Raw genomic sequence first — 21,007 nt, forward strand, 5'->3', positions numbered from 1 at the left:
GCCTGCACCGCCATTCTGAGATCATGGCTGATCATCTACTATCAATACCCGGTTCCTGCCTTGTCCCCATAACCCTTGATTCCCCTATCCATAAGATACCTATCTAGCTCCTCCTTGAAAGCATCCAGAGAATTGGCCTCCACTGCCTTCTGAGGCAGCGCGTTCCACACCTCCACAACTCCCTGGGAGAAGCTGTTCCTCTTCAACTCTGTCCTAAATGACCTACCCCTTATTCTTAAACCATGCCCTCTGGTACTGGACTCTCCCAGCATCTGGAACATATTCCCTGCCTCTATCTTGTCCAATCCCTTAATAATCTTATATGTCTCAATCAGATCCCCCCTCAATCTCCTTGATTCCAGCGTGTACAAGCCCAGTCTCTCTAACCTCTCTGCGTAAGACAGTCTGGACATCCCAGGAATTAACCTAGTGAACCTACGCTGCACCTCCTCCACAGCCACGATGTCCCTCCTTAACCCTGGAGACCAAAACTGCACACAATACTCCAGGTGTGTCTCACCAGGGCCCTGTACAAATGCAAAAGGATTTCCTTGCTCTTGTACTCAGTTCCCTTTGTAATAAAGGCCAACATCCCATTAGCCTTCTTCACTGCCTGCTGCACTTGCTCATTCACCTTCAGAGACTGTTGAACAAGTACTTCTAGATCTCTTTGTATTTCTCCCTTACCTAACTCCACACTGTTCAGATAATAATCTGCCTTCCTGTTCTTGCTCCCAAAGTGAATAACCTCACACTTATTCACATTAAACGCCATCTGCCAAGTTTCTGCCCACTCACCCAGCCTATCCAAGTCACCTTGAATTCTCCTAACATCCTCATCACATGTCACACTGCCACCCAGCTTAGTATCATCAGCAAACTTGCTGATGTTATTCACAATGCCTTCCTCTAAATCATTGACGTAAATCGTAAACAGCTGTGGTCCCAATACCGAGCCCTGTGGCACCCCACTAGTCACCACCTGTCATTCCGAGAAACACACAATCACTACTACCCTTTGCTTTCTATCTGCCAACCAGTTTTCTATCCATGTCAATATCCTCCCCCCAATGCCATGAGCTCTGATTTTACCCACCAATCTCCTATGGGATACCTTATCAAATGCTTTCTGAAAGTCAAGGTACACCACATCCACTGGATCTCCCGCGTCTATCTTCCTGGTTACATCCTCGAAAAACTCCAATAGGTTAGTCAAGCATGATTTGTCCTTGGTAAATCCATGCTGGCTTGGCCCAATCCTATCACTGCTATCAAGATGTGCCGCTATTTCATCTTTAATAATGGACTCTAGTATCTTCCCCACTACTGATGTTAGGCTAACAGGGCGATAGTTCTCTGTTTTCTCCTTCCCTCCTTTCTTAAAAAGTGGGATAACATTAGCCAATCGCCAATCCTCAGGAACTGATCCTGAATCTAAGGAACATTGGAAAATGATCACCAATGCATCCGCAATTTCCAGAGCCACCTCCTTTAGTACCCTAGGATGCAGACCATTTGGACCTGGGGATTTGTTAGCCTTCAGTCCCATCAGTCTACTCATCACCGTTTCCTTCCTAATGTCAATCTGTTTCAGTTCCTCTGTTACCCTATGTCCTTGGCCCATCCATACATCTGGGAGATTGCTTGTGTCTTCCCTAGTGAAGACAGGTCCAAAGTACTTATTAAATTCGTCTGCCATTTCTTTGTTTCCCATAACAATTTCTCCCAATTCATTCTTCAAGGGCCCAACATTGTTCTTAACTATCTTCCTTCTCTTCACATACCTAAAAAAAAACTTTTGCTATCCTCCTTTATATTCCTAGCTAGCTTGCGTTCATACCTCATTTTTTCTCCCCGGATTGCCTTTTTAGTTAAGTTCTGTTGCTCCTTAAAAATTTCCCAATCATCCGTCTTCCCACACACCTTAGCTCTGTTATACTTCTTTTTTAATGCTATGCTATCTCTGACTTCCTTTGTCAACCACTGTGGCCACCTTCCCACCTTTGAATCCTTCCTTCTCTGGGGGATGAACTGATTTTGCACCTTGTGCATTATTCCCAAGAACACCTGCCATTGCTGTTCCACTGTCTTTTCTGCTAGGATATCTGACCAGTCAACTTTGGCCAGCTCCTCCCTCATGGCTCCATAGTCTCCTTTGTTCAACTGCAATACTGACACTTCTGATCTGCCCTTATCCCTCTCAACTTGCAGATAAAAACTTATCATATTATGGCTCCTTTACTTCAAGATCACTTATCAAATCCTGTTCATTGCACAACACTAAATCCAGAATAGCCTTATCCCTGGTCGGCTCTCATACAAGCTGCTCCAAAAATGCATCCTGTAGGCACTCTACAAACTCCCGATCCTGGGGTCCAGTACCAACCTGATTTTCCCAGTTCACCTGCATGTTGAAATCCCCCATAACTACTGCGACATTTCCTTTGCCACATGCCATTGTTAACTCCCTATTCAACTTGCACCCAATATCCATGCTACTGTTTGGGGGCCTGCAGATAACACCTATTAGGGTCTTTTTGCCCTTACTGTTCCTCAGTTCTATCCACACTGACTCTACTTCTCCTGATTCTATGTCCCCCCTTGCAAGGGACTGAATCTCATTCTTCACCAACAGGGCCACCCCACCCCCTCTGCCCACCTTTCTGTCCCTTCGATAGCACGTGTACCCTTGTACATTCAATTCCCAGGTCTGATCCCCCTGCAGCCATGTCTCCGTTATCCCAACAACATCATACTTACCCATTCGCACCTGAGCTTCAAGCTCATCCAACACACATCAAAGTTGCTGGTGAACGCAGCAGGCCAGGCAGTATCTGTAGGAAGAAGTGCAGTCGACGTTTCAGGCCGAGACCCTTCGTCAGGACTAACTGAAGGAAGAGTGAGTAAGGGATTTGAAAGTTGGAGGGGGAGGGGGAGATCCAAAATGATAGGAGAAGACAGGAGGGAGAGGGATAGAGCCAAGAGCTGGACAGGTGATAGGCAAAAGAGGATACGGGAGGATCATGGGACAGGAGGTCCGGGAAGAAAGACGGGGGGGGGGCCAGAGGATGGGCAAGAGGTATATTCAGAGGGACAGAGGGAGAAAAAGGAGAGTGAGAGAAAGAATGTGTGCATAAAAATAAGTAACAGATGGGGGTACGAGGGGGAGGTGGGGCCTTAGCAGAAGTTAGAGAAGTCGATGTTCATGCCATCAGGTTGGAGGCTACCCAGACGGAATATAAGGTGTTGTTCCTCCAAGCTGAGTGTGGCTTCATCTTTACAGTAGAGGAGGCCGTGGACAGACATGTCAGAATAGGAATAGGATGTGGAATTAAAATGTGTGGCCACTGGACCATTCAGGGCCCCAAACAGTCCTTCCAGGTGAGGCAACACTTCACCTGTGAGTAGACTGGGGTGATATACTGCGTTCGGTGCTCCCGATGTGGCCTTTTATATATTGGCAAGACCCGACGCAGACTGGGAGACCGCTTTGCTGAACATCTACGCTCTGCCGCCAGAGAAAGCAGGATCTCCCAGTGGCCACACATTTTAATTCCACATCCCATTCTGACATGTCTATCCACGGCCTCCTCTACTGTAAAGATGAAGCCACACTCAGGTTGGAGGAACAACACCTTATATTCCGTCTGGGTAGCCTCCAACTTGATGGCATGAACATCGACTTCTCTAACTTCCGCTAAGGCCCCACCTCCCCCTCGTACCCCATCTGTTACTTATTTTGATGCACACATTCTTTCTCTCACTCTCTTTTTTCTCCCTCTGTCCCTCTGAATATACCTCTTGCCCATCCTCTGGGTTCCCCCGCCCCCCTGTCTTTCTTCCCGGACCTCCTGTCCCATGATCCTCTCGTATCCCCTTTTGCCTATCACCTGTCCAGCTCTTGGCTCTATCCCTCCCCCTCCTGTCTTCTCCTATCATTTTGGATCTCCCCCTCCCCCTCCAACTTTCAAATCCCTTACTCACTCTTCCTTCAGTTAGTCCTGACGAAGGGTCTCGGCCTGAAACGTCGACTGCACCTCTTCCTACAGATGCTGCTTGGCCTGCTGTGTTCACCAGCAACTTTGATGTGTGTTGCTTGAATTTCCAGCATCTGCAGAATTCCTGTTGTTTAAGGAGTTACTTATATTTGTTTATTAGCATTTAAGTGATCAGAATATACAGTCTTTACTATGGGGGCTATACTTAATTAAATCATTAAGACATGCCAAAAACATGCTGACAAGAGTTAAAGCAGGATCAGCGATTTTTAGTGAATGGGACCTTTGATCTTTCACCAGGCCTAGCTGGAATAGAGCAGAGAGGCAGTTCCAAAATAATATTGGAGAATCCCAGCGAGACAAGGATCCATCAGTACACTCCTTTGGATATGCTAGCATCTGTCTGAGAGAGGCCCTGACTCATGATAGGTCTGCATAATGTCTGAAATTAACTTGTGAGGGAAAGGCTGAAAGCCATTGGTTCTCTTCAGAAGTGCCAGTTAGAGCTGGTAAGATCCTGCCCTTTTAGATATAATGAATATTTTTTGAAATTCTCTTCATGAAATATGGCTAGAATGTTTGTAACTGTATTGCTGCAGGAATATTTATGTTTACTTTATTGTCCACTAATGTTCAGCTCATTTGTAGTTACCAGATCATGCCCTCAAACTGAGTTGCATCTCCCTTCAATACTAGACCACCAATCTGAATTTGGTACATTTTGTAATTTGCCCAGTTCATAGTGAGTTAGACTGTGCTAAATAGTGTTAGAATGTGAAGCGTTGATGCTGCATGCTCTTGTATACCAATCACTAAGAACAAAGATACAAGTGTAGAAAGTAGTTAAGAAGATAAAATGAATGTTGGCAAGGTGATTTGAGTGCAGCGGCATACGTGTGTTACTAAAATTATAAATCTGGAGTATTATGTGCAGTTTTGGTCTCCTTATCTAAGAAAGGATATATCTGCTGTAGAAGAAATGCAGTAAGGCTTCACTTGACTGACTTCTAGTATACTGGAACCACCATATGAGGAAAAATTAATTTAATAATAGCTAGATTTTGGAAGAATGAGAGAAGATCTCATTGAACTTTTTAAAAATTATGACAGCTAGACAGGCTAGATGTGAGTAATCTCTGGCTAGTTTTCTGGAACAGAGGATCACAGTCTGGTTTTGCAGGGTAGGTTCCATATCATATAAAGCAATCCAATGATGTTATGCAGCACTGTTCTTTACGGTACTAATTCACTATTTTGTGAATTTTGGGTTGGAGACAGACGTGTGAAGCTAACAAGGTCAGAATGTGCTGATTTCTGAGAGCAATTGTACCCACATGTATGAGGATATTTTTATGTTTCGTAGTGTCTGCTGCTTGCTGAGTGTTCAATGATATTACGTGAGATCACTCACATGCAGGAGTGTCCGTCATTTGGGTGTATGTTATCCGGGGCAACCTGTGTAATGATTAGATGTTTCTATGCAAGGCTGCTATTTACACTCTGTTAAAGTTGGGCTGTACTTCTCCAGTGACCTGTATTACAGTTCATACAATGCCAGAATGAAACCAGTTATTTCTCAGAAGGCGAGAACATCTATTCCTTAGGCCACATTCTTTTCTTGGAGCATGTTCAGGTGAACTTAATTTCTAGATGCTTGATTTTCTCAATTATTTTTCATACCCTTTCACACCTAATATATTCAAATAAACAATATATTCTACATTTTTTTAATTCCTCATACAATGAAGTGTTTACTTCTGCTGTGCACAGTCTGAGGAACCAAAAGAATATTCATGTAACAGCAAAGCATTGCACTTTGAGCATGTACAAAGCTTGTACTTTCATAGTCTGGATGACATAATGAAGTGCGATCCAGAAATATGGAGAGGTGTCGAAACTCACTGGTGTCGGATAAAACAAATGAAGAGATGTGATGACTATTATAGTTTTCCATTATGGTAACTATTCCACCTAATGCCTATTCTGACATTAAAAATCATTGCATACTCAAGGCTACAGAAAAATCTTCTGTTTTCTAAAATGAATGGCAATTGCAGACTCATCACACTCCTTGCGTATCAAAAATTCCCTTAGGTTGTATTCTGGCAATCTTACATGATGTTTCCATGGTAACAATTATTTCCCCTAACTATAAAACACAGCTGATGCATTATAATTTCTCATTATTTTCCGTCGTTGTATCTGACATGTTTGATAGCTTAGTTGAGGTTTTTCAGATTAATTACCATGTAAATTTTAATAATATGTCTGCTGTCCAAAATCCATTTACAACCTGAGGGTCATTGCATCATATCAACACTGCATTAATTTTACATAGAAAACAATTCATTGCAGATCATAGAAACAACTCCTGCATGTCACTTTTGAGAAGCATTCAAAATACGTTTGAGTAATTTTTTTAATGTTTTCTTTCCTTACAGTATGTCACTACATCTTGTTGGAATAAGGTTCTTGAGCATAGGCATTCCTCTGATATATGTGAACACCATAAATGATAAATGTTAGAACTAAATGCTACCAGATGGGCTGTATCTAGGATTGCTGCTGTCTGACAACTTGTGTGTCGTGGACCAATTAAATATATCTTGCACTTTAGGCACTTCTATGTATTTTTGTTTGTGTGGGCAATTGAGGCTTTTCCATGAATTCTCCTTGAGACTTTTCCAAAGCAAGGGGGCAGAGAGTATTGTTCTTCAGGCAGTGAATGATTGCCCATTTTCCAAGCAAGTTGAGCAATGATATGGTCCAGGGTAACAATCTCAGGATTGCTACCTGTGCTACGTGTGAGTGAGGCGAGGAACAGAAGGATTATACAGATCAATACGTGGCTGAGAGGATGGTGCAGGAGGGAGGGCTTCAGGTTTTAGATAATTGGGCTTTGTTCCAGGGAAGGTGGGATCTGTTCCAATGGGACGGTTTACACCTGAACTGGAGGGGTACTAATATTCTTGCAGGAAGGTTTGCTAGTGCTGCTTGGGGGTGGGGGTTTAAACTAAATTTGCAGAGGGCAGGGATCCAGAATATGAGAGAGGACAGCGAGATGAAGTATAAAGGACAGGTGGGGATTACACGGTTCCGGAATATTAAGTGTGAAGTAGAGAAAGATGAGGGGGAACGAGTGATAAGGAGGATACATGTGCAGAGGGATGGTCTGACGGAGCATGGAGTTAAATGTGTAGAAAGAGTAAGTAAACTTAAGAAGGACAACAAAATTCAAGGGGCGTATAGCCCGGTGAGAGTTCGGGGAGCTGGGTTATGTACAATAGGCAGCGATTTAAACAGAGAGAGGAGAAATGGGTTAAAAATTCTATATCTGAATGCACGAAGTGTCAGAAATAAGGCGGATGAGCTTGAACAACAGGAATTCTGCTGATGCTGGAAATTCAAGCAACACACATCAAAGTTGCTGGTGAACGCAGCAGGCCAAGCAGCATCTGTAGGAAGAGGTGCAGTCGACGTTTCAGGCTGAGACCCTTCGTCAGGACTAACTGAAGGAAGAGTGAGTAAGGGATTTGAAAGTTGGAGGGGGAGGGGGAGATCCAAAATGATAGGAGAAGACAGGAGGGGGAGGGATAGAGCCAAGAGCTGGACAGGTGATAGGCAAAAGGGGATACGAGAGGATCATGGGACAGGAGGTCCGGGAAGAAAGACAGGGGGGGGGGGGGAACCCAGAGGATGGGCAAGAGGTATATTCAGAGGGACAGAGGGAGAAAAAAGAGAGTGAGAGAAAGAATGTGTGCATAAAAATAAGTAACAGATGCGGTACGAGGGGGAGGTGGGGCCTTAGCGGAAGTTAGAGAAGTCGATGTTCATGCCATCAGGTTGGAGGCTACCCAGACGGAATATAAGGTGTTGTTCCTCCAACCTGAGTGTGGCTTCATCTTTACAGTAGAGGAGGCCGTGGATAGACATGTCAGAATGGGAATGGGATGTGGAATTAAAATGTGTGGCCACTGGGAGATCCTGCTTTCTCTGGCGGACAGAGCGTAGATGTTCAGCAAAGCGGTCTTCCAGTCTGCGTCGGGTCTCGCCAATATATAAAAGGCCACATCGGGAGCACCGGACACAGTATATCACCCCAGTCGACTCACAGGTGAAGTGTTGCCTCATCTGGAAGGACTGTTTGGGGCCCTGAATGGTGGTAAGGGAGGAAGTGTAAGGGCATGGGTAGCACTTGTTCCGCTTACACGGATAAGTGCCAGGAGGGAGATCAGTGGGGAGGGATGGGGGGGGGGGGACAAATGGACAAGGGAGATGTGTAGGGAGCGATCCCTGCGGAATGCAGGGCGGGGGAGGGAAAGATGTGCTTAGTGGTGGGATCCCGTTGGAGGTGGCGGAAGTTACGGAGAATAATATGTTGGACCCGGAGGCTGGTGGGGTGGTAGGTGAGGACCAGGGGAACCCTATTCCTAGTGGGGTGGCGGGAGGATGGAGTGAGAGCAGATGTACGTGAAATGGGGGAGATGCGTTTAAGAGCAGAGTTGATAGTGGAGGAAGGGAAGCCCCTTTCTTTAAAAAAGGAAGACATCTCCCTCGTCCTAGAATGAAAAGCCTCATCCTGAGAGCAGATGCGGCAGAGACGGAGGAATTGCGAGAAGGGGATGGCGTTTTTGCAAGAGACAGGGTGAGAAGAGGAATAGTCCAGATAGCTGTGAGAGTCAGTAGGCTTATAGTAAACATCAGTAGATAAGCTGTCTCCAGAGACAGAAAGATCTAGAAAGGGGAGGGAGGTGTCGGAAATGGACCAGGTAAACTTGAGGGCAGGGTGAAAGTTGGAGGCAAAGTTAATAAAGTCAACGAGTTCTGCATGCATGCAGGAAGCAGCACCAATGCAGTCGTCGATGTAGCGAAGGAAAAGTCGGGGACAGATACCAGAATAGGCACGGAACATAGATTGTTCCACAAACCAAACAAAAAGGCAGGCATAGCTAGGACCCATACGGGTGCCCATAGCTACACCTTTAATTTGGAAGAAGTGGGAGGAGCCAAAGGAGAAATTATTAAGAGTAAGGACTAATTCCGCTAGACGGAGCAGAGTGGCGGTAGAGGGGAACTGATTAGGTCTGGAATCCAAAAAGAAGCGTTGAGCTTTGAGACCTTCCTGATGGAGGATGGAAGTATATAAGGACTGGACATCCATGGTGAAAATAAAGCGGTGGGGGCCAGGGAACTTAAAATCATCGAAAAGTTTAAGAGCGTGAGAAGTGTCACGAACATAGGTCGGAAGGGATTGAACAAAGGGTGATAAAACAGTGTCCAGGTATGCAGAAATGAGTTCGGTGGGGCAGGAGCAAGCTGAGACAATAGGTCGGCCAGGACAGGCAGGTTTGTGGATCTTGGGTAGGAGGTAGAAACAGGAAGTGCGGGGTGTGGGAACTATAAGGTTGGTAGCAGTGGATGGGAGATCCCCTGAGTGGATAAAGTCGGTGATGGTGTGGGAGACAATGGCCTGGTGCTCCTTAGTGGGGTCACGATCGAGGGGTAAATAAGAGGAGGTATCCGCAAGTTGTCGCTGTGCCTCGGCAAGGTAGAGGTCAGTACGCCAGACTACAACAGCACCCCCCTTATCGGCGGGTTTAATAATAAGGTTAGGATTAGTGCGGAGGGAGTGGAGAGCACAGCGTTCCGAAGGAGTGAGGTTGGAATGGGGACAAGGTGCGGTAAAGTCGAGACGGTTGATGTCCCGTCGGCAGTTAGCGATAAAGAGATCCAGAGCAGGCAGAAGACCAGAGCGGGGTGTCCATGAAGAAGAGGAGGGTTGAAGACAGGAGAAGGGGTCATCGGTGGGGGTGGAAGAGTCCTTGCCGAAGAAGTAGGCTCGGAGACGGAGACAGCGGAAGAAAAGTTCCACATCGTGGCGAACACGGAACTCGCTGAGGTGTGGGTGAAGAGGGACAAAGGTAAGGCCCTTACTGAGAACAGAGCGTCCTGCCTCCGACAGTTGAAGGTCGAAGGGGATGGTAAAGACCCGGCACGGATGAGAGCTGGGATCAGAGGGGGGAGGGGGGAGGCTGGGGGTGTCAATGGAGAGGGGAGGGTTGGGGTGAGAGGAAGATGGAGCCTCTGAGGGCCCAGGAGCCATTCAGGGCCCCAAACAGTCCTTCCAGGTGAGGCAACACTTCACCTGTGAGTCGACTGGGGTGATATACTGCATCCGGTGCTCCCGATGTGGCCTTTTATATATTGGCGAGACCTGACGCAGACTGGGAGACCGCTTTGCTGAACATCTACGCTCTGTCGGCCAGAGAAAGCAGGATCTCCCAGTGGCCACACATTTTAATTCCACATCCCATTCTGACATGTCTATCCACGGCCTCCTCTACTGTAAAGATGAAGCCACACTCAGGTTGGAGGAACAACACCTTATATTCCGTCTGGGTAGCCTCCAACCTGATGGCATGAACATCGACTTCTCTAACTTCCGCTAAGGCCCCACCTCCCCCTCGTACCGCATCTGTTACTTATTTTGATGCACACATTCTTTCTCTCACTCTCTTTTTTCTCCCTCTGTCCCTCTGAATATACCTCTTGCCCATCCTCTGGGTCCCCCCCACTTTGTCTTTCTTCCCGGACCTCCTGTCCCATGATCTTCTCGTATCCCCTTTTGCCTATCACCTGTCCAGTTCTTGGCTCTATCCCTCCCCCTCCTCTCTTCTCCTATCATTTTAGATCTCCCCCTCCCCCTCCAACTTTCAAATCCCTTTCTCACTCTTCCTTCAGTTAGTCCTGACGAAGGGTCTCGGCCTGAAACGTCGACTGCACCTCTTCCTACAGATGCTGCTTGGCCTGCTGCGTTCACCAGCAACTTTGATGTGTGTTGCATAAGTAACTCCTTATTCAGTGACTGCCTTTCTCAATTGTCATGTGGGGTTGTATTTTCTTTTTAATTTATTTTACTTCTCAGAGATACTTTGATAAAGATGGATAAGCAGAGGGAATTCAGGCTGTAACACCATCCTCAGAGGGGTTGTATTAGAAACATACTCTATCACTGCTTAGGACATCACAGTGTTGAGCAACATTAAAGCAAACTAATGTGCTTAAACTGCAAACAGAAGCGCCCCAAGTTGTTTTTAAATGTGAAAAGCCCACAGCTCATATTATAACAGAAACTTCTGCAGTAGAGAAGGAAAGATGACAGATTATTAATACTGCAAAAAACAGTTAATAATGCAAGATATTGGAACTTTGTAATTTTAATATTCACAACATGCTTTTCCAACAATAGCATCTGCCACACACACAACAGACAAAAAGAGTCAGAGTTAGAGTTATACAGGATAGAAACAGGCCCTTTAGCCTAACTGGTCTATGCTGACCAAGATGTTTCATTCAAGCTAGTTGCAATTATCAACATTTGGCCCATAATCTTCTAAACCTTTTCAATTCATGAACCCGTCCAATAGTCTTTTAAAATTTAATACTGTACTTGCCTCAACCATTTTTCTGGCCAGTGATTCCACATAGATACAGCCCTTTGCGTAAAAAAATCTGCCCCTAAAATTCCTCTTAAATCTTTCCCTCTCTCCTGAAACCTACGCCGTCTAGCTCTTGATGCCACATCTCTGGAAAAATAAAACTGAGTGCATTCACCCGAACTAACCCCCTCATTATTTTATACACCTCTATAAGATCATATCTTAGTCTCCTATGCTCTAAGGAATAAAGTCCTTGCCTGTCCAACCTCTGTCTGCAACTCAGTCGAAGTCCTGGCTTGAATTCACTGTAAAAGAGTACATAGGTAGATTCCAGTTAATTGGGTCATAGGTTAGTCAGGGTAGCTGTTTATTTGGGACAAAATCTAATTGAGAAAATAGCTGGGATTCACTTTGTATATTTAGGGCACTATGCCACTTAATTGGGCCAGAAGACTGGCGCCAAACAGTTTCTAACTAGTGCACATACACTTGCATGGCTGTTAAGACACTACACCGTGCTTAGAGCAAACAATTATTACATAGCATCAGTTGTGTGTGCTTGTGTTCTATTGACCATTTGGGCCAACAGACATCAACTCAAAAAGCAGTAATTTTTGTTAATTGTTTTTTTTATTTTGAATTCAAAAAAAAATTCAGACCCTTGCCAAGATGTCACAAAAAGATTTGACACTAGCTGCAAAACTTACCCTACTGGACCAAATTAAAAGCCCTCCGCTTAACACCACTCATCATCAGCTGGTAGAGATTTCTGGTGTGCCAAACCCTATAATTACATACTTGATACATCAGCATGGACGTGGACAACAGGAAACATCCCAAAAATGAAATGTGAAGCTTAGGATCCAGATGTTGAGCAGGCTCTCAATCAATGATTTTCCATTGTAATTGGATGAGGCGTGCGCATCAGTGGACCAATGCTAAAAAAAAACAAATCAGAGGAGCTAGCGAAGAAGCTGGGTCAGGAAGATTTTAAAGCAAAAGACTGGTTGTCTCGATAGAAATGTAGGCGTCACATTAAGTTCAAGAAAGCACATGGCGAGAATGCATTGGTGAAGGCATTGTATCAAAACACCAAGACGGGAAATATGAAGACGAGGAAAGTGATGAAGATGAACTTGAGCTAGTGAAGGCAGGCCATTATGTGCACTAGATGTCTGCGCTGATTTTGTTCATTTACAGACACGCCAATGTACACTGGATGAATTCCTCCGTCGATAGCACTGTAGTATTATTGGTAATGTTCTAATTTGTTTTGTTTCATTTAAGTACTCACTTAAATAGTAGTTTGTCTTTTTTTTAAATAGCTTTTTAACTATTTACATGAAACCTCAGCTGACTGGGACAGCTGCTTAATTGAGTTAAAATGTACTGGCCCCGTTCTGTCCCAATTAACCAGAAGCCACTGTATTTGATCTTCTGGTTGGCCTTCCATATAATGTTGAGAACACTACAGCACAGAAACAGGCCATTCAGCCCATGTAGTCTTGCCGAACCATTAATCTGCCTCGTCCCATCAACCTGCCCCTGACCAAAGCCCTCCATACCCCTCCAATCTAGGTACTTATCCAAATTTTTCTCAAATATTGAAATCAATACTGCATCCACCACTTGTACTGGCAGCTAATTCCACACTCACTGTGGAGGTTTCCCCTCATGTTCCCCTTAAACATTTCACCTTTCACCCTTAACCCATGACCTCCAGCTGCAGTCCCATCCAACACCAGTGAAAAAAGCCTGCTTGCATTTACCCTTTATATACCCCTCATAATTTTGTACACCTCTATCAAATCTCTCCTCAATCTTCTACGTTCCAAGGAACAAAGTCCTAGCCTGTTCAATCTTTCCATACAACTCAGGTCCTCAACATCTTTGTAAATTCTCTCTGAAATATTTCGATCTTATTTACATCTTTCCTGTAGGTAGGTGACCAAAACTGGACACAATATTCCAAATTAGGCCTCACCAACATCTTATACAACTTCAACATAACAACCCAACACTTGTACTCAATACATTGATTTATGAAGGCCAATATGCCAAAGGCTTTCTTTACAACTCGATCGACCTGTGACACCACTTTCAATGAATTATGGATCTGTATTCCCAGATCCCTTTGTTCTACCACAACTCCTTAGTGCCCTACCACTCACTGTGTAAGACCTACCCTGAATGGTCCTCCCAAAGTACAACACTTCACACTTGTCTACATTAAATTCCATCTGTCATTTTTCAGCCTATTTCAGCAGCTGGTCTAAATCCTGCTGCAATCTTTGGCAGTCTTCCTCACGTAATCCTCTTACTCTCTAAGGTCTAACCCCATTTACTACCCCATCATGAATTCCAAGTGACTGAACCTTCTTGATCAGCCTTCATCCAGGACCTTGTCAAAGGCTTTGCTAAAGTCCATGTAAACAACATCTACTGCCTTGCCTTCTTCAAATTTCCCGGTAGCCTTCTTGAAAAACTCTATGTAAGGGGTTTCTTCATTTATATTACTGCATAGACTAATCAAAATGGCTTCTTTGTTATGTAAACTGAGACTGAGGGAGGAGAAAATGGCGTCATGACGCAGCTCGCAGCGGCCACTCCGGTGGCGGTGTCTGTTATTTGTCAAGTAAGGTGGCGCACACAATCCTGACTTGATGGAGACAGACATGAGAGCATGGAGGAACATCTGGTGAAACTCCTGAAATGCCTGCTTTGCTGCTGCTGCTACTGTGTGGTCCAGAATCTCTGGAGGAGAAGGCTCCGAGTCCTCGGCTTTGCTTGTTGCTCGGCTGCCGGGGCGGGGTCAAAGCGCTCAGCAGAGGATGGTGCTCGGAGAGGCTGTGTTGGAGGGGCTGGTCAGAGGCTTGAAGTTTTCGGGCTAACTCAGAGTCTGCTGCGGTTGGGTGCTTCATCGGCAAGCTGGCGGCGCTTGAAGGTTCATGGCAGGAAGAGTTCCTCCCTTCTGCCGCCTGCGTGGGATGATGAGTCTATCGGGACTTTAAGACTTTTTTTTTACCGTGCCTATGGTCTGCTCTTTATCAAATTATGGTACTGCTTTGCACGGTTGTAACTATATGTTATAATTATATGGTTTTGTCAGTTTTAGTCTTGGTTTGTCCTGTGTTTTCTTGTGATATCATTCTGGAGGAATGTTGTATCATTTTTTAATGCATGCATTTCTAAATGGCAATAAATGAGGACTGAGTGTCCTCATAATCTAATCTAATCTAACTGCTGAGAAAGTTCTCTCGCTAGAAGTTTCTTTGGGTTATAGAGAGAGTTGTATTCAGTTGCTAACCAATTGGGATAGATGTTACTCTTTCGTGTGTGTCTGTAAGCTATTGTGATGCGCGGGATTTTGGGCAGAAGGGTGCAATGGGGAGAGAGAAAGTGGGTGCGATGCTGTGAGCTGGCCGACGGGACGGACCCCGAGCTGGAGTCCAAGGTCCAGGGTCTTCGGTGAGGAGAGGAGACAAAGACAGACTCATGTGGAGCGTCTGGTCGACCACCATGGTTGGTCCCAGGTGGCAGGTCGAGGTGGTCGGAGGGGATTGAATGGTGAAAAGAGGACCATTACTAGAGCTCCAACTGGTGTGCATGAAGAGGTTGAACTTTGATAAGTTTGGCGCCTTTTATTTTCCTTTTATATTTTGTCTCTATTAATTATATAGTTCTAGTAATATCTATAAATTGTAATCACTTAACCGTATATGGTGTATTGTCTGTTATTTGGCGGGGTAAGGTACATCACACAGCATCCAGACAATCTTAATTACCCAGTTTGGCGGGGCTGAAGGCTGCTTCCCCTAGATGACAGCGAGTTGAGCGAGCCTGAGGCTTACCAGGGGGGCTACATCTATAAGATTAGTTAGCCACAACTTACCAAGCATAGATCAGGTTCACTATCCTTAATCAGTCAGTCTCTATCCAAATACAGTACTGATATATCCAGTCCTTTAGAATACCTTCCAATAACTTTCCCACTATCGATGTCAGATTCACTGGCTTATAATTTCTTGGTTTATTCTTAGTGTCTTTCTTAAACAACGGAATAACATTTGCTATTCTCCAATCCTCTGGCACCAGACCTATGGCAAAGGATATTTTAAATATTTCTGCACTAGCCTCTCACATATGGTGCCACATACAAGATTAAACAAAAGTATAGTGGCCAGTCTTGAGGGTAACATACTATGGCAGATTGAGGATTGGTAATTTACAGAAAGTGGAATAATCTGGCCACTTTTGGGCTAGGAAGCTGTGACAAGTGAGTATATCAGGGAGTAATCCAGCAGTCCCCACTGTTCAAAATATACAGTACATCAATGATTTGGATGACAGGATCAAATTTATTTTATCCACGTTTGCTTCTGATACAAAGCCAAGCAGCAGAGCAGACTTTGAGGAAAATGCAGTGTGACTTTGGTTATACAAGGACTGGTTAAGTCAATGAGCAAGGACACAGCAAATGGAATATTATGTGGAAAAGTACAGTTGTTTCAGGCTGAAACCCTTCGGCAGGATCAAAATGGATGTTGAAATTTTACAGGAACAGCTAAATAAAATCACAAAGTAATTATTATACACAAACAAAACACAGCAAATTACAGAGCTTAATCAAGGAAATACTAAAATTACTTGGTTATTGACCTACATCACCTGGAAATTTCATCTCAAATTTCTAGATAGGAATTAGAGTGAAATTTATAGCAACGGGTTTATGTTAATGACCTTTAAATCAGGTAAAGCCTTCCAGCGGAAGTTGCATTTCATGTTCTGAATAATCAGTGCTCCTCTGTATTCTTTTCCCTTTGCATTGCCAACTTAAACCTCTGGATTGCACATACAGGTGTCAATACAACAGATTTATATATTTTTTTGTTTCATAATGAAATTGTAGAGATCTAAATTGTTGAAATTCTATCACTTACCTTTGGTATCAAATAGTTTATTATAAAATTTATATTACTTATTTCCCCAAGCCAATGACAAAACATTTGCTTCACAAAATAATTTCCAATAAAAAAATAAATCGATTATATGCCGCATCTTCAAAATAATACCATTATTATTTTTCAAAGAACTACACATTCTTTATCTGTTTTTGTCACTGTAGCATTTAATAGCTCATACCTTCTGCAGGAAAAGAACAATCCGTTCAATCATCCGTGATCGCCGTTCCTCTAGAGTAAACAAGGTCCTTGGTGTCCGAATGAAGAGTTTTGTCTTCCCATAAGCCACGTCGTGCTGAAACTCACAGCACTCTACCAGCTTCTTAACAGCTTCTTGGTCGGACCGCATATCATGGTTTGGCCACGTGAACTCTGAAATCATCTTATATCTGGGGAGGTGTTGAGAAAAGGTGTCTATTACAACTTTGTGGTAACTAAAAGCATAAGAAATAGGAGCAGGAGTAGGCCATCTGGCCCATCGAGCCTGCTCCACCATCAATAAGATCATGACTGATCTGGCCATGGACTCATCTCCACCTACCTGCCTTTTCCCCCATAACATTTAATTCCCCGACTATGCAAAACTCTATCCAACCTTGTCTTAAATATATTTACTGAGGTAGCCTCCACTACTTCATTTGGCAGGGAATTCCACAGATACGCTACTTTCTGGGACAAACAGTTCCTCCTCATCTCCATCCTAAATTTACTCCCGCGAATCCTGAGGTTATGTCCCCAAGTTGTAGTCTCACCTACCAGTGGAAGCAACTTTCCTGCCTCTATCTTATCTATCCCTTTCATAATTTTATATGTTTCTATAAGATTTCCTCTCATTCTTCTGAATTCCAGCGAGTACCGTTCCAGGCGACTCAATCTCTCCTCATAGTCTAATCCCCACATCTCTGGAATCAACCTTGTGAGCCTCCTTTACATCGTATATCCATCCTCAAGTAAGGAGACCAGAACTGCACACAGTACTACAGGTGCAGCCTCACCAGTTACCAGTACAGTTGCAGCATAACCTCCCTGCTCTGAAATTCAATCCCTCCAGCAACGAAGGCCAACATTCCAATTGCCTTATTGATAGCTTGCTGCACCTGCAAACCAACCTTTTGTCATTCATGCACAAACACTAAGTCCTTCTGCAGAGCAGCATGCTGCAATTTTTTTTTACCATTTAAATAATAATCTGCTCTTCCATTTTCCTTCCCAAGTGGATGACCTCCCATTTACCAACATTGTACACCATCTGCCAGACCCTTGCCCATTCATTTAACCTACCTATATCTCTCTGCAGACTCTCCCTATCTTCTGTACAAATTGCTTTTCCACTCAATTTAGTATCATCAGCAAATTTAGATACACTACACTCAGTCCTCTTCTCCAAATCGTTAATGTACATCGTGAACAGTTGTGGCACACTGCTCACCACTGATTGCCAACCACAGTAACACCCATGTATCTCAACTCTCTGCTTTCTATTACAACCCCATTTCCAGAAAAGTTGGGATATTTTCCAAAATGCGATAAAAACAAAAATCTGTGATATGTTAATTCACATGAACCTTTATTTAACTGACAAAAGTACAAAGAAAAGATTTTCAATAGTTTTACTGATCAACTTAATTGTATTTTGTAAACATACACAAATTTAGAATTTGATGGCTGCAACACACTCAACAAAAATTGGGACAGGGGCATGTTTACCATTGTGTAACATCACCTTTCCTTTTAATAACACTTTTCAATCATTTTGGAACTGAGGATACTAATTGTAGTAGATTTGCAATTAGAAATTTTGTCCATTCTTGCTTGATGTAAGACTTCAGCTGCTCAACAGTCCGTGGTCTCTGTTGTCTGATCTCCTCTTCATGATGCACCATACATTTTCAATAGGATTTAGATCTGGACTGGCAGCAGGCCAGTCAAGCACATGCACTCTGTGTCTACAAAGCCATGCTGTTGCAGCCTCTGCAGAATGTGGTCTGGCATTGTCCTGCTGAAATAAGCATGGACGTCCCGGGAAGAGACGTCACCTTGATGGCAACATATGTCTCTCTAAAATCCTAATATACGCCTCAGAGTCAATGGTACCTTCACATACATGCAACTCAACCATGTCGTGGGCACTGATGCACCCCCATACCATCACAGATGCTGGCTTTTGCACCTTTCGCTGACAACAATCTGGATGGTCGTTTTCATCTTTGGCACGGAGAACTCAACGCCCGTTTTTTCCGAAAACTAGCTGAAATGTGGACTCATCTGACCACAGCACACGGTTCCACAGTCTTTTGGTCTGTCTGAGATGAGCTTGGGCCCAGAGAACTCGCCGGCGTTTCTGCATAGAGTTCCTCCTTGGCTTCCTCCTTGCATAATACAGTTTCAAGTTGCATTTCTGGATGCAGCGACAGACTGTGTTGAGTGACAATGGTTTTCCGAAGTACTCTCGAGCCCAGGTGGCTATAATTGTCACAGTAGCGTGACAGTTTCTTAGGCAGTGCCGCCTGAGGGCTCGAAGATCACGCACATTCAACAGTCGTTTCCGACCTTGCCCTTTACGCACTGAGATGTCTCTGAATTCTCTGAATCTTTTCACAATATTATGTACTGTAGATGTTGAAAGACCTAAATTCTCTGCAATCTTGCGTTGGGAAATGTTTCTTTTGAACTGACCAACAATTCCCTCATGAATTTTAGCACAAAGGGGTGAGCCACGACCCATCCTTGCTTGCAAAGACTGAGCCTTTGATGGACACTACTTTTATACCCAGTCATGATACCTCACCTGCTACCAATTAGCCTGCTTAATGTGGAGTCTTCCAAACCAGTGTTACTTGAATATTCTGTGCACTTTTCAATCTTATTTTAACTCTGTCCCAACTTTTGTTGCGTGTGTTGCAGCCATCAATTCTAAATTTGTGTATGTTTACAAAATACAATTAAGTTGGTCAGTAAAACGATTGAAAATCTTTTCTTTGTACTTTTGTCAGTTGAAGGTTCACGTGAATTAACATATCACAGATTTTTGTTTTTATTGCATTTTGGAAAATATCCCAACTTTTCTGGAAATGGGGTTTGTAGTTAACCAATCCTCTATCCCTGCTAATACATCATCCCCAACTCTATGCGTCCTTATCTTATGGATAAGTCTTTTATGCAGCACCTCATCAAATGCCTTCTGGAAATCCAAGTAAATAATGTCTACCTGTTCCTCTTTATCCACTGCACTCATTATATCCTCAAAGAAATTCAGTAAATTTTTCAAACAGGACCTGCCTTTGCTGTATGCATGCTGTGTTTGGCTGATGGACCTATTTCTTTCCAGACGCCTTGCTATTTCTTCTTTAATGACAGCTTCAAGTATTTTCTCAACTACAGATGTTAAGATAACTGGCCTATAGTTACCTGCCTTTTGCCTACAATCTTTTTTGAACAGTTTCTATGAGATTTGCCATCTGCCAATTCGCTGGGATTTTGGTAAATTATCACCAAATCCTTTACTATAACTTCTGCCATTTCTTTCAGTACCCTGGGATGCATTCCATCAGGATTATGGGACTTATCTATCTTCAGGCCCACAAGCTTGCTCAGCACTGCCTCTTTAGTGATAGCTATTGTATCGAGGTCCTCACTCCCATTATATCCATATCATCTCTCTTTGGCATGATAGATGTGTCCTCCACCATGAAGACTGACATAAAGTAGTCATTTAAAGCCTTCAGTTGAATTGACTTTATTACCTACATTCTTCATATACATGAGTAAAAATCTCTGTCTAAATGTGCAATTTATAGTAATTTATAGTAAGTATTATGTACAACAGGATAGTCAATATGACATAGAAATACAGTTGCACCAGCATGAATTAATCAGTCTGATGGCCTGGTGGGAGAAGCTGTCCCAGAGCCTGTTGGTCCTGGCTTTTATGCTGCGGTACCTCTGCCATTTCCTCATTACCCAGTATCAATTCCCCCTTCTCGTCCTCTGGGGACCTACATTCACCTTAGTCACCGTTTCCCACTTTATATAATTAAAAAATTATCCATTTTTATATTTTGTGCTAGTTTATTTTCATAATCCAGCTTCCCTTTCTTTATTGCTCTTTATTAGTAGTTCTTTGTTGCTTTTTAAAGTTTTCCCAAGCTTCCAGTTTCCCACTACTCTTAGTGACTTTGTATGCATGAGCTTTTGGTTTGATGTCTTCTTTTATTTCCTTAGTTATCCTAGGCTGGCTTTGAAAAAGAAATTAGTTAAATGCACTGAAGTTCCTAATCTTTAATTGTACCTCAGCATGTAGGAGCAGCCATTGTGTGAGTGGACCAGTGTTAGAGTGGACAGCTTGAGGCTAAGGCAAGGTACGAGAATGGTTTTATCTTTCTTATTGTACAATTAAAGCAGTCGAAATTCCAGGTAGGATAGTGAATGCTCCTCTTGCAGGAGGTGGAAAGACAGAGAGACCTCCGGTATCCCTGATGACTACACCTCTAAGAAGTGCATCCAGCTGCAGCTTTTTACAGCCTGTGTTAGGGAACTGAAGCTGAATCTGGATGAACACCGGAGCTGAGGGGTTATTGATAGGAGATACAGAGAGGTAGCTACACCTAAG

At 43.7% G+C, this 21,007-nt stretch overlaps 1 protein-coding gene across 4 annotated transcripts in view; it reads right to left on the reverse strand.

Annotated features, from left to right (window-relative positions):
- The window catches only part of LOC140191461 (unconventional myosin-Id), a 591,692-nt gene that overhangs the window by 298,430 nt on the left and 272,255 nt on the right, over window positions 1-21,007 (reverse strand). For 3 of the 4 annotated variants that reach the window (XM_072248895.1, XM_072248894.1, XM_072248896.1), the window contains one exon: window positions 16,580-16,787. In XM_072248895.1, coding sequence (XP_072104996.1) covers window positions 16,580-16,787 — 208 coding nt within the window. Of the gene's footprint in view, window positions 1-15,832; window positions 16,002-16,579; window positions 16,788-21,007 lie in introns of those variants that run through there. The other variant, XM_072248897.1, reaches the window with a different exon arrangement.

The sequence above is a fragment of the Mobula birostris genome, chromosome X, assembly GCF_030028105.1.
Source record: "Mobula birostris isolate sMobBir1 chromosome X, sMobBir1.hap1, whole genome shotgun sequence".
NCBI classification, from domain to species: domain Eukaryota; kingdom Metazoa; phylum Chordata; class Chondrichthyes; order Myliobatiformes; family Myliobatidae; genus Mobula; species Mobula birostris.